Genomic DNA, 13,277 nt, shown 5'->3' with positions numbered 1-13,277 from the left:
TTTGTATTTTTGTACCTACTCTTTTAAACTAGTTCCTGAGGCCGATATCATATTTCGTGCTTTGTCGAGCAGCTGTAGTTGAGACGCGATATTTCACCCCTGACGTGTTCTATCGATGTTTTGCCTTGAACTATCGATAAATGGTTGCTCTACTTATTTTTTCTCTCCTCCACCAGCACCAAGCCAAAACATATTTGAGTTATTTTTCAGAAGAAAACCAAGTGACTTGTAGTTGAAACTACAAATTTGTGTGCGCGTGTTAAACTAGCTAAGTGCACTTAATAACTCCCGCAATTGTGTTAAAGATAGACATCATATTGCTTAGGTAAGCGCGAATACCAATTGCAAATTGGTCAATAGCTCATCGGCGTTTTCGCGACGCCCGGCACAGACACACATACACATACACAGTCAACATAAGCAAGTACACGTATATACGCATACGCACGCAAAGGTTTTTGGTAAATGTGTGAGTGTTGCTCGTGCTTAGAAAAGAAAATTTTTTATCGGTTGCAAAAGGCGCAAACTGTGCGAGTGAAAAGCGCAACGCTTTAAATTAAAATGCTTGTAATTTCCAGAAACGTTTGGCGTTGTCAGCAGCAGCGACTGCTACAATTCGGGAAATCATCAGCGGTCTACAGCAGTTCAAAATCGACACAAAACCCAACTAACTTAACTAGTGCCAACAGCAACGACAGCGATCCGGCAGCAGCAGCCCCAACAGCGGCAGCAACAGCAGCAGCAGTTTGTAGTCACGTAAGTCTGGCGCGCCGATTAGCACAAGGCACAAATCTCATGGTTTCGTTTTCGTTATTTCTTGCTATAGATCATGAGCGGTCGCTATCGAGGAGGAGGCGGAGGAGGTGGACGTTATGGTGGTGGAGGTGGCTACGGTGGAGGCGGCGGCGGTGGTGGAGGGGGTGGTTACAACGACTTTGATAACTATAGGGGCGGAGGCGGCTGTGGAGGGGGCGGCTATAATGACAATTTCGGCCCTGGTCCAAATCCCTTCAACAGTAAGTAAATTATTTCAATAGGAAACTAAAAATTGCAACAATAATCAAGTCTGACAGTCGACAAAAATGTCAAAAACGATATTGTTATCGGCTGAGGTGATTATCGAGAATTATATAAATAACATGTCATATGGCTGAAGTGATTTATAATAGAGCTTTTAATGGCTTGCAAAGCACACAAAAATGATCATTTTAATATTCTACTTGACTTCTAAATATTTCTTAAAGAAAATATATATATTTTTTTAATTTGTCGAGATGTAGTAGATATAGGTTTTACAGGAAAGCTAAGCTTAAATATAGGTTTAATATATCAAGAAGGGAGTTTTGAAAATGTATTTACTTTCTCAGTGGGTCCCAATATCTCAGGCAACGATCTGATGCAGCTGATGAGCGCCATGGCCAGTAATTTTAGCATGAACTCACAGCCCCCACAGCCAATGCGTCAGAGCTGTGGAGAGTTGAGGAATCATCACTGCGGCATGTTTGTGGAACTCTCAGGGCGTCTGTTCAAGAAGCGTGTAAATCGTTTCGCTGAGCTGCGCGATCGTAATGGTGGCGCTTGTCAGCTGGTTGTGCTGGAGGACAAACATCCACGAGTGGCACGACGCATGAACAACATGCCAGAGAACACAACGCTCACAATTGTGGGCCAGGTGATGCGAAGACCACACAATTCGTGTAACCAGACCATGCCTACAGGTGAAATCGAAGTGGAGGTGCAGGACATACTCAGCATACATTTTCCGGCTAGCGGAACGAAACGCGCCGGCGATAAACGCACCTACAGCACCATGGCACAGCAGCAGAGCAGCCTGGGCATCACCAGCACAGAGTACAAGATTGCCAGTGAGTAGATAAATTGATAACTCAAAAAAAATCTACTTAACCCCGTAACTCCTTTTGCAGAGAATGAGAATATCTTGAAATACTTTGAGAATCGTGATCTCACCTGTAATGATCTGCGGCGAGATGATGTTGGTAAAACAGTCACCTTGGTGGGCTGGATACCATCGACAAAGAACAACAAGTTCTTGCAACTAAAGGATGGCTACGGACAGACTCAGCTGATGATCGAAGATCAATCTGTGAGTATATATAAACATTTTCATTAGATAATGACTATGACTAGGAATGCAAGAATACAATTTTTATATGTATGCATGTAGAGTTTGTTTGTGAATATTTAATTTTCCAGAAGATATTTTAATATAGAAGTTAGAGATACTCTTATAAATATATCATATATTTATATAAATTATTTGCTTAATCAAAACATCCTTTTTTTTTATGCAGCTGATGGACACCTTTATGTCCACACCGGAGCAAACTGTGCTGCAAATTGTTGGAAAAGTGCTCGGAAGGCCGAAGGCAAACATAAATTTGGTAAGTGAATAAAAGAATTTAAAGGTCGAAAAATATATTAATATAACTTGTTTTTATCTGTAGAAATATGACACTGGCGAAGTGGAAGTTAGTGTCACCAGTGTGAAAGTGTTAAATCCCGATGACCCCTACGAGGGTCCCATCAAGGTTAAGGAGAAAGTACAGAAGATGTCCATTGATGATCTCGAGGCCGATGAGGCCGCAGCAGCTGCTCGCAACGTAATCAACGCCAATAATGGTGAGGGCGATGTGGATGGCGGTGAAACGAGCGCACCGAGCACAGTTCAGGCTTGCGTCGAGCAGCAGCGTCAGAAGGTGGCGGATACAAACAAATTTGCAGATCGCACGCACAACTGTGGCGAACTGACTTCGAATGACATCAACGAAAAGGTCGTCGTTTGCGGCTGGCTGGAATTTCAACGCATGAACAAGTTTTTCATACTGCGTGATGCTTATGGCCAAACGCAGGTGCTGATTTTGCCCAAGACAAAGGGGCTGGAGGAGTACGCTGAGACAGGTGTGCCCATTGAATCGATTGTGCGCGTCGAGGGCACCGTTATTCCGCGTCCAGCAGCCACCATAAATCCAAAAATGACCACAGGACATGTTGAAATCGAGGCCGACAAGATCGACGTACTGAACGCGGCCAAAAAGAATCTCCCCTTCGAGATACGTAAATTTAATCGCGCCGGTGAACGCTTGCGCCTCACGCATCGCTACTTGGACTTGCGTTTCAATGATATGCAGCATAATTTGCGGTTGCGCTCGGCGGTTATAATGCGCATGCGCGAGTATTTGATTAACTACTTGGGCTTTGTGGAGGTGGAGACGCCAACGTTATTCCGCCGCACGCCCGGCGGTGCCCAGGAGTTTGTGGTGCCCACACGCAAGGCGGGTCACTTTTATTCGCTGGTGCAGAGCCCACAGCAGTTCAAGCAGATGCTGATGTCCGGCGGCATCGATCGCTACTTCCAGGTGGCGCGCTGCTATCGCGATGAGGCCACTCGACCGGATCGTCAGCCGGAGTTCACGCAGCTTGACATTGAGTTGTCGTTCACTAGTCGCGATGATATAATGCAACTGATTGAGGAAACGTTGCGCTACTCGTGGCCCAAGCACTTGCCCAAGCTGCAAACGCCATTTAGGCGCATCACCTACGAAGAGGCCCTGGAGAAATATGGCACCGATAAGCCGGACACACGATTCTGTTTCCTGCTTAACAACGTCTCGGACATTATCGAGAAGAGTGAAAACTTTAAGGGCAAATATAATGACTTTAGCGCCTATGCCATTGTGGTGCGCGCCAGCGAAGCCTTCTGGAATGGAGCCGCACGCAAGCACTACGAGAGCCTGAGCAAGGCCTTCTCGGGCACGCTGTTCGTGCGCAAATTCAACTTTGCCAAGGACGTACAGGAGAGGCTCACAAAGCTGCTGGGCACCGAGGTGGCCACTGAGATTATTGAGAAATTTGATTTGGAGGAGAACGATTTACTTTTCCTGTGTATTGGACCCAAAGACGAGACGGTTAGTAAATTTTTACTATTTGTTTCATACGATACTTAACTTCATCATTCTCCACAGCGTAATCTCCTGGGTCGCATTCGAGTAGACTACCACGATTTCCTTGTAGAGAATGTAAAAACCAAGAAACCCAACGAGTATCGCTTCCTGTGGGTTGTAGACTTTCCCCTGTTTGAGCGCAATCCCGTTACAAATCAGCTGGAGAGCGTGCATCATCCGTTCACGGCGCCGCTTGTTGAGGATCTGGATAAGTTTGCCACCAGCTGTGACAATCTGGAATCCATACGGTCCGAGGCATATGATTTGGTCCTCAATGGTCAGGAAGTGGGCGGTGGCTCTATGCGCATTCACGACCGTGACATGCAGCAGTTCATATTGGAGCAAGTTCTCAAAATACCCCACGATCATCTGGCGCATTTGCTCAGCGCTTTGGAGTCTGGCTGTCCACCGCATGGTGGCATTGCACTAGGCCTTGATCGTCTTATAGCTATATTGTGTCGTGCGCGTTCGATACGCGATGTGATTGCATTCCCCAAGTCACTCAATGGACGGGATCCGCTCTCTAATGCACCTGTCCCCATTTCAGAGGAGGATATGAAACTCTATCACATCAATATACAGGAGACTGAAGCCGAAGAGGACAGCACAGGCAACAACGATGCCGCGAACTCACAGGAGGATGATGATCCAGATGCAGTGCGCGCCCCACCGTCGCCCATGTCGGGCACCAGCGACACGGAGCACACCTCGATGGATGTTGATGTGAAAAACGAGCCCACTGACGAATTGAGAGCGTCAGCGCCAGCGCCAGTGGCAGTGCCAGTGCCAGAATCCACAAGCACAAACGATAAAGCTGATGAGGCAGCATCGCCAGCAGCAGAGTTGTTGGAACCAGCCATAAAAACAGAAGGTGTTAACGCAGCATCCGCCGTGGCCGAAACGTCAGAGCCGACAGCAGATACGACCTCAGCTGCACCTGTGACGCGTGGCAAACGCATGATCAAGAAGAAAGTGTAGGCCGCATCAGATCACTGGCGACAAGAGCAGCAGCGGATTAGCGATACGGCTTAGCATTTCATTCATAAGCTCAAATAATGAATCAAGTAGTGGCGTTGCATGAAGTCACCAAACACCAATCAAGATGTCACCTTTCGATTGTAAGATGTAGTTCGGTACCGCAACAGGAGGCAGCTCCTATCAAATTGTATTGTAAATGCCAAATGGGCTCCATTCAGTGTCTACTGGCTTAGTTACCCCATCTATTATCCACTCCCATTGCGGACGCACCTCACGCGCACGCCCACCAACATTCGTAAGTCCATTATTAATTATATATATATATACATATGGCGATTTATTACAATTTACAATATAATTATATACGAACTGCTATTGTATTGCGATTTGTTTAAAAATACAATAAATCAATCAATAAGAAATATGTATGTATTTACTAATATTTATATGTAGTAGGGGTAGCCATTATAGACACAACATTAAATTTTTAATTTTTACTTTACTCCACATTGACTACTTACACCTAGGGGAATATTATATTTGATCAAATTAATACTACTATTATTTTAAGTTCAGTTAAATTATCATTACTTGGAATGTTATATGCATGGGAGAGTCTTTCAGATCCTCTATGGGTTATGGGGCAAGGGAAGGGAACTAAGCATTTGTGGTGTGTGGTTAGTGCACGTTCGGCGTGCTGAATATATCGTTGTCTATGTAGCCATAGGTAAGATTGCGCCTGTAATCCCACCAGTTTAGTGGGTTCCTCAGCTGACGATCATCCGGCAGCTCTGCAAAATCGCCCGAGCCTACATCCTGCTCCTCGATGGAGTCATCACTCTCGCTTTCCCCAATTTGTGGTGGACTGTAGCTGGTCCAGTGCTCATAGAGGTCGTGCGTATCTGGTGTGCTTGGCAGATTATTGAAATTGTAGGCCAGCTTGCCGAACGGATCGATGTGCTGCAGCAGCGGATCAACAGCCTGCATTGGTATGCGATGCGGCAGCGGAGGTGTGCGTGGACGCTTGACACCAAGCGTGGGCAGATCCGTCCACTTGCCCAGCGCATAGGGCGAGGTGTCGTTGGTGTCTATCAGAAACATGCCACGCGTGCCGGGCCGTACATTGTCACCGGCCTCCAGCAGATAGTTTGTGGGCGGACACATGCCCAGCAGGTAGGATATGTAGCTACTGCAGGCCCAGCCCCAGAAGCCCTTGGGCGAGCGTATGGACTCGAGGTAATATGCATTGGCGCGCTGATGGCTGCAGGCAAAGGAATCTACAACGAATATTCGCGAGTTAATTAAATCGCTGCTCTTCCCTTTCAGATTTGTACTCACTCATCCACTGTGGTCCCGAGCATCCCGGCTGCGAAATGCCGCCATTCATATAGAAATCAGCATGACCGCAACGCTCCAGCTTGCCCTGCACCAGGGCATTCGTGTGTATCACGTCCACAAATGCCGCATCGCTGGGATCCAACTTGTCATTGAGGCCGGCGGTAATGAACAATGGCATCGCAGGATCCAGTCCGGTGATGCGCGGCAGCTGAAATGATTTCAAATTGCGTGCTATATAGTTGGGGACCTGGGCGCCCAGCGAGAAGCCAATGATGTGTATATCCGTATTGTTCATCTCCACCAGACGCTCGATCAGCTGCGCCGTACAGGCGCCCGTCTGCCGCGTATTGTGTACGGCGCTTATGTAGCAAGGGCCCGGCGCCAGCACACTCCAGTCCACATAGATTATGTTGTAATCACCTTTGGCTAGGTATTCTATAAATGATTTTAATCGAGTTTAGGTATCTGTATAACTAAATGTTTTTCGAGTATGGTTGAAGGTTGTTTGGAGGTAAAAAGTAATTGCTCTATAAACTCTCGATTCTATTCTATATTATTATTATTTTTTATGTGCAAAAAATATAAAAGCTCTCGTCCTTAGGTATAAGGTTATTTGCATTTAGGTTAAGTACATTTTGAAATAGAACTTGGGCATCATCAATAGGGAAGAGACGCTTCCTAAAAAAGTAAGTCAAAACTTTATTTTATTGCAATATATCTGCAACACTTTCCTATATTTTAAATATAATTTTTTGTCTTAAATATATATTTCTGAACATATATAATCCTATCTATTTCTATATAGAATTTTTTGTTGTGTATATTGAGAAATAAAACTATACCGTGATATATTGATCTATAGAGCTATATCTATTGTGTATAGATCTTTATTCCTCTTCTATCTATAAAATATTCTTTATTCAATATTCCAGAAGCGAATCAGCTTGAAATTCAAATTCTCGAAAATTCCATACATCTCATTCATAATCATATTCACATTGTTCACTCACCATCTCGCATTTGTTGCAACGGACTCAGGAACATATCGGAGTTGTAGCCATGTATGAGTATTTTGGTGGGATTTCTTGGATTGAAGTTGGAGTTGGTGAGATTCGATTGCTCTGCGGACTCGCCAATGTGCAGATTCTGACGATCCATGACATTTTGACGCGTGTAAATATAGTATTTGACATCAGGATCGGGACAGCTGCGTCCAATGGCCCATTTACAGGGTCCGATAGTGATGTCTCGACTGGCAACGGGTTTTGCGGTCACCTCATCCAATTGTGGAGCAGACTGTGTAACGAAATCAAAGACCGAGCCGCCCTGGCAAATGGAGGCTGGAGAAAGATTGCAATTCAGTGTGACACTAGGGCTAAGACTTTTTGGTATTTACCTGAACACAGGCAAGCTATGGCCAGCAGCCTGTAGTAGTTCATCTTGCACGCTGTTTATATTTATTTCTCGAATTAATAATAATTAAAGCGTTGCGGCGAGCTGTGCCTGCTCCGTAAATGTTGGAGAAACTGAATGCCGGCCTTCAAGCCGATGACCAATTTGGCCAATGTGCTGGGCAGTGAGTGTAAGTGTGTGTGCGTGTATGTGTGTGTGTAAAGTGAGAGTTGAGCATAAAAAAAGTGAAAACATTGAGAGTCAGAGGATTAGCTAACTGTGAATTCAACTGCTGAGAGACCAATGCAGACCTTAAGTTTATCTGCATTTACACACACACATATATTTATATACATATATATGCTACGTACGTGTTTGTTGTTTCAATAAGTGCGCAACGTATAAAAGTTAAGCACGTCGCACAACAACAACAGAAAAGAAGCGAACGATCGCTGAGTGCTGCTTGTCTTCTGCTTTTATAGCGCTCAAACCCTTAAGACGTATGTACACACATACATATGTGGAGCGTCGGGTCTATGGGCTTACGGCTTTGGAGCTCAAAGATAATGCCAGTTAAATACAAATATTTGATTCCCGACCCACGTCAACATACTTAAAATTGGGCTTGTTTTTTGTTTATCCGCTTGGAATCGCGGGCAACAGCTGCTAACCTAATTGGAGCACTGGGGGATTATTAGTGGTATGTGCGAGCTATACAATTGATTTATTAATTGATTTTAGATTTCATTTCTAGTTCTGGCCAATTTCTATCATTTCTCAATTTATTAGCGCTGCGTGTGGCTGCCAACGCCCACAGTATGTGTATATTCTTTATAGAGTGTATATTTAGACATATAAATATATCTACAGATAGCTATGTATATGCACAAGTCTGTATAGCTGTATAGCTGCTGTCTATATTTTCAGGGGCACTAATAATCTTTGCGGCATGGAATGTCAAGCAGTATGGAAACTAATAGAACAAGCATTAGTGCCTAAGCGAGCGACATCTATGACATTCTCACTCTCCCGCTCTCTCTCTCAGCTCTGAGGGAGATGATCTTATAGCCAGGCAGCATCCATTAATTTATTTATAACTTAGTTTAGCAACATTGTCAAATTTATGAAGACTTTTCAAGTTTGACACGCGCTACAAGTTTAACTATATCTGGAAATATATATAAACATATCATATGAACTACATACATACAATTTAAAGACATACTACTTAGTGGAGCACCTTATAGGCTTATTGTTGGGTTTAATACTTTTTGATAAATCAGGTTTGTATTGACTTCTTTGACAAAGTATTTTCGGATACCTAAAATCATACAGCAATTTGAGCAAGCCCCTACCATCTTTAGCTATTATGCGTATAATCTCTAGTTGCAGTACAATCCTGGTATTAGTTGGATAATAATTCAGTTTTTTTATCAAAAAAGATTGATGCCTACATCGGCTGGAAGGGTATTATATTAAATCGGTGTGTCCTCAGCTTTTGGAGTCTCCTCCGCTTTTGGGATTTCCTCGATTTGTAGAGTCTCGTCAGGTTTCAAGGCTACCTCAGCTTTCGGAATCATCTAATCTTTAAGACTTTCATCGACTTTCGGGGCCTCTTCAACTTTCGGAGTCTCATCATCGTTCGGTATCACTTTAGCTTTCAAACTCTTCTCAGCTTTCAGAATTTGCTCATCTTTCGCAGTTACCTCATCTTTCAGATCTTTCGCGAGATCCTCCTCTTACAGGATTTCCTCCTTACACGCGAGCCAGCCGATAGATGGGCATGTCCATATCGATTGGGCTGTTAATGTCGATTACAGGAATGTACAGTGCTAGAGTAATGTACTCGTATAGTTTTGTTTTTTAAAAGAGATATGTTTAATATGCATTTAGTTCTATGACTATATTAAAAATAATATATACATACACATTTATATGATTGAGATATTTCTCTGATTGTTAGCTGTAACGGCTGTTATGTAATGTTATGTTATGTTTTTTATGTTATTTGTTTACTGTAAATAAATATTAAAAATAATTAAATTTCTATTTAGAAACATACATACATACATATATCCCATCCTTCTGCCTTTCGCTGATATTTTAATTAAAATTTAAATATTTTGTATTCTTCCAGTCTAAAACTGTTCAATTTCAAAGTGCATCTCAAACAGCATGAAAGACTCCAATATCAATTGCCAATTGCATATGAAAAACTTTGAAATCAGAGCCGTGTAACGCCGGTCAATACCTGGCAATGAGTAATAGATTGTTGACATTCTCTGCGTCTAATTCGCTAGAGCGGAAATCTGTAAGGTCAAGGCGTTAGACGCCTGGGGTGTGCGCTGCTATCATTTGCTTGGTGGACGTCACAGTGTGCTCCACATCGAGGCGGGGGCTTATCAGCTGCTGCTCGGCTGGCTGCCTCCGACTTCGATGCCGAGACGTAGTACTAGTGCGCTGGGACTGGCGAGCGGATGAGCGAAATGCGCTGGCAATGGCAGCTGCCGATGCTGCTGATGGCTCTGCGCCTGGCACATGGCGAAGGCACGACAGCAACTGGAGAGCAGGAGGACGAGGCGGCCAAGTTTTTCACTCGCCTGTACAAGCGAAATCTGCAGCAGCTGGTGACACTGAGAAATGCGAGCGCGGATCCCTGTGATGATTTCTATGCACATGCGTGCGGCAACTTCGGACAGCTGGAGCAAGCGCCTGATCCAGATGATGCACTGCCTCCGTTTTTGTACAACATGCAGGATCGCATGCAGTTCTTTGAGCTGTACTATGAAAGGTTTGAAACTCTGCCGGGCAAGCTGCTGGCTGAGCTGTATGGCGAGTGCAGGATGCGAGGGCAGCAGCACACCCACCTGGAGCACATGCTGGAGCAGGTGCCGTTTCTAGCTGCCCACCAGGAGGTGCTCACCGGCTGGCCCTTCCTGCGCCACCAATGGCAGCGCCGGCAGCTGGACGAGCAGCTCAACTGGATACAGCTGGCCGCGCAGCTGGCGGCGCACGGTCTGCCCACACTGCTGCACATTTACTTTGCCGAGCAGGCCATCTATGTGGCGCCTATAGCGGAGCTGCCCTGCCCCAGCCAGCGGCAGTTTCAGGTGAGCATGTCGGACGTGCTAGCAGGCCGCCATACCCAGGTGGGGCACATTGTGGCGCACGAGATGCGCATGCTGTGCCGCGGGATGCGCGGTGAGCTGCCCCTGGCCACCAGCTTGGCCGAGGGCAAGCGAGGACGGCAGAGCACGCCGGCGCCGGGACAGGAGCAGCTGGAGCTGGATGACAATACCATGGACTATATGCAAACGTTCTTTGGCCTGCTGAACTTTACGGCGCAGCAGCTGGTAACGGCTCGCAAGCTGCCCCTGGATGTGGCGCACATCACGCGGGCGTGGAGCGTGCTGCGCCAGACGGAGCCGCGCATCGTCTACAACTATGTGCTGTGGCAGGCGCAGCAGCGCTTGGCCTACGGGGACTGCTACGAGCTGGCCACGGAGTTCGAGCGGCTGCTGCACGCCGAGTACTGGCAGTGGCACGTGCTGGCGCCACAGCTGACGCGGGACGTGGCCTTGGCCATGTACCAGCTGCACACGACGCGCTTCCAGAAGCGCCGGCGCTCCACGCTGGGCAGCCGGGACTGGTACGGGCATCTGTGGCCGGCGTCTGTGGAGCGCCGTGAGCTGCAGGTGGCACGGCTGCTGCAGGCGCATGCGCAGCACTATCTGAACATCAGCGAGCTGACGTCGTGGTATGGCCAGGTGCACTTCCGGCCGTATCACTTCTACGGCAATCTGCTGCAGCTGCGACACGCTCAGCTGCGGCACAGCTTCCAGTCGGCCTATGTGGATGCAGAGGACGTGCAACAGTCCGCCTACTTCCTGCGCCACTTCCTGCACTTTGTGCTGCTGTCGCTGCATCGGCCCATGTATCACTACTACGCCACGCAGGGCCTGGAGCTGTGGCGCGACTCTCGCCTCCTGCAGGACACCGACGGCTACTACACGGCGCTCGACTGCCTGGAGCGACAGACGCAGCAGCTCTACGACGCCCAGCAGGCGGCCATCTATCGCCCCTTGAGTGCGCATGAGGTGGCCGATGTCTTTCACTTCCATCGCTCGTTTCAGGCCGCGCTGCGGGATTATCGCTTCTGGCTGGAGGGCGAGCGATTCGTCTTTGCCGAACAGTTTGTGCTGCAGTACTTCGGCCTCGACGAACATCGCGTACTCTTCTATGCGGTTGCCCAGCAGCTGTGCAACCGCCAGGACGAGATCTTTGCGGCCCAGCTCAATCGGGGCTACATGAATCTGCCAGAGTTTCAGGCTGCCTTCAAGTGCGGGCCGGAGGCACAGATGAATCCGCCGGCTAAATGCATGATCAACCGATGTGAATAGCCAATTGGAATCTCTGAGAATTTATGTTATTTAAGATATGTACATAATAACCGAATATATATTTTAGATACAAATGTTAATTAATATACTATATATGTATATGCTATGGAAGGGCTATAAACTCTGTAAAATAAATATAAATTAAAGTAGTGTTAAAATGTTTGAAAGTGCGAGAAGAGTGCGAATAAATAAATTAATTGTAAATGCAATTTAAATGTTTGAACTCAATCATTTTATCGATAGGCCTACATACACATTAATGAATGCATAAATTCCAAATAGGTATATAAACTTCATTTATTCTCAAAATATTTTTATTTTATATTATTTTTAATTTTATTAATTTTAATTTTTAATTACACTTTTATTTTAGGCTACAAATTACTTTAAACAGACAATTTGTTTTACGTTCAATTGCTATACAAAAATTGTTTCTAAATATGTACGTTTTAAAAGAATGTATAAATAAAAAAAAATAAATAAAATAAAATAAAAATAAATAAGAAATCATAAATTAATACTATAAATAATTTTTAAATTTCGTATTTCAGTACTTTCAACACAATTTTTTTTCTTTTCACACTTTTCTTTCTTTCCATTTTTGACTGCATGTCAAGTCAAATGTTTTGAAAATTTCGTGATCATTGAACCTAAAATATTTCCAAACATTTTTCAGTAATTGTTTCAGTCATTATGCAGATGATTTAGAGAAATATTTCTAATATATTTCTTTGTATTGTTGTTTTTCTAGAGTTCATTTTTAAGCATTTGCGCAGTGCATTTTCGAATTGAGTTAATGACAACTGTCAGGTACTCAATATTGGTATGGAAACATGGCCCAACGTATGCGTCAAATTCTTGTTTACGAAAGTGTGGGCGGAGTCTAAACAATATACTATATAAAATTTAGTATATAAGGCATATACTATAAACACTATTCTGCGTATTTATTAGCATTTCGTCTTAGGTTTTCAGAATCCTCACAGCTCAAGTGTAGAATTTATGTTTTACCTGAAAGCATATGAATTTTAGTGATATTTAACAACGTCATCTTGAGTTTTGTTGTATCTAGTAGAGAACATCATTTTGGCTAGGTTCCTTTGCACCTGAAAAGCTGAAACAAAACACTTGTGAATGGAAAGATTCGCAAGTGTTGATATGAAACAAACATGTTTGTTCAGTGTATATAGTATATAAATTATTTTTA

At 44.8% G+C, this 13,277-nt stretch overlaps 3 protein-coding genes across 6 annotated transcripts; 2 read left to right on the top strand and 1 right to left on the bottom strand.

The window, feature by feature from the left end:
* The first annotated feature begins 135 nt into the window (after positions 1 to 135).
* On the top strand, positions 136 to 5,362 carry AspRS-m (aspartyl-tRNA synthetase, mitochondrial). Of its 2 annotated transcripts, XM_089465896.1 has the most exons (8): positions 136 to 325; positions 579 to 756; positions 827 to 1,016; positions 1,368 to 1,865; positions 1,926 to 2,104; positions 2,313 to 2,402; positions 2,466 to 3,926; positions 3,984 to 5,362. In XM_089465896.1, the coding sequence occupies exons 3-8, from the start codon at positions 830 to 832 to the stop codon at positions 4,938 to 4,940; spliced, it is 3,372 nt and encodes a 1,123-aa protein (XP_089322022.1). In that variant the 5' UTR covers positions 136 to 325; positions 579 to 756; positions 827 to 829; the 3' UTR covers positions 4,941 to 5,362. The 2 variants fall into 2 exon arrangements, with proteins under 2 accessions (XP_089322022.1, XP_017859298.1); XM_018003809.2 differs by lacking the exon at positions 136 to 325 and having other exon boundaries at positions 464 to 756.
* On the bottom strand, positions 2,892 to 9,891 carry LOC108609468 (lipase member H). Of its 3 annotated transcripts, XM_089465906.1 has the most exons (7): positions 9,741 to 9,891; positions 9,598 to 9,685; positions 8,042 to 9,515; positions 7,675 to 7,847; positions 7,289 to 7,618; positions 6,279 to 6,713; positions 2,892 to 6,217 (listed from the first exon to the last, which is right to left on the bottom strand). In XM_089465906.1, the coding sequence occupies exons 4-7, from the start codon at positions 7,715 to 7,717 to the stop codon at positions 5,619 to 5,621; spliced, it is 1,407 nt and encodes a 468-aa protein (XP_089322032.1). In that variant the 5' UTR covers positions 7,718 to 7,847; positions 8,042 to 9,515; positions 9,598 to 9,685; positions 9,741 to 9,891; the 3' UTR covers positions 2,892 to 5,618. The 3 variants fall into 3 exon arrangements, with proteins under 3 accessions (XP_089322032.1, XP_089322031.1, XP_017856677.1); XM_089465905.1 differs by having other exon boundaries at positions 8,042 to 9,685; XM_018001188.2 differs by having other exon boundaries at positions 7,675 to 7,816; positions 8,042 to 9,685.
* Positions 9,892 to 10,014: 123 nt separating this feature from the next.
* Nepl9 (Neprilysin-like 9) lies at positions 10,015 to 12,219 on the top strand. The gene has a single exon (XM_018004970.2). It carries the CDS (start codon positions 10,148 to 10,150, stop codon positions 12,068 to 12,070), a length of 1,923 nt encoding a protein of 640 aa, XP_017860459.1. The 5' UTR covers positions 10,015 to 10,147; the 3' UTR covers positions 12,071 to 12,219.
* Positions 12,220 to 13,277: the final 1,058 nt, after the last annotated feature.

The sequence above is a fragment of the Drosophila arizonae genome, chromosome 3 (genome assembly GCF_054131065.1).
Source record: "Drosophila arizonae isolate 15081-1271.41 chromosome 3, UAZ_ARI_1.0, whole genome shotgun sequence".
NCBI classification, from domain to species: Eukaryota; Metazoa; Arthropoda; class Insecta; order Diptera; family Drosophilidae; genus Drosophila; species Drosophila arizonae.
This window is presented reverse-complemented; position numbering and strand designations above follow the sequence as displayed.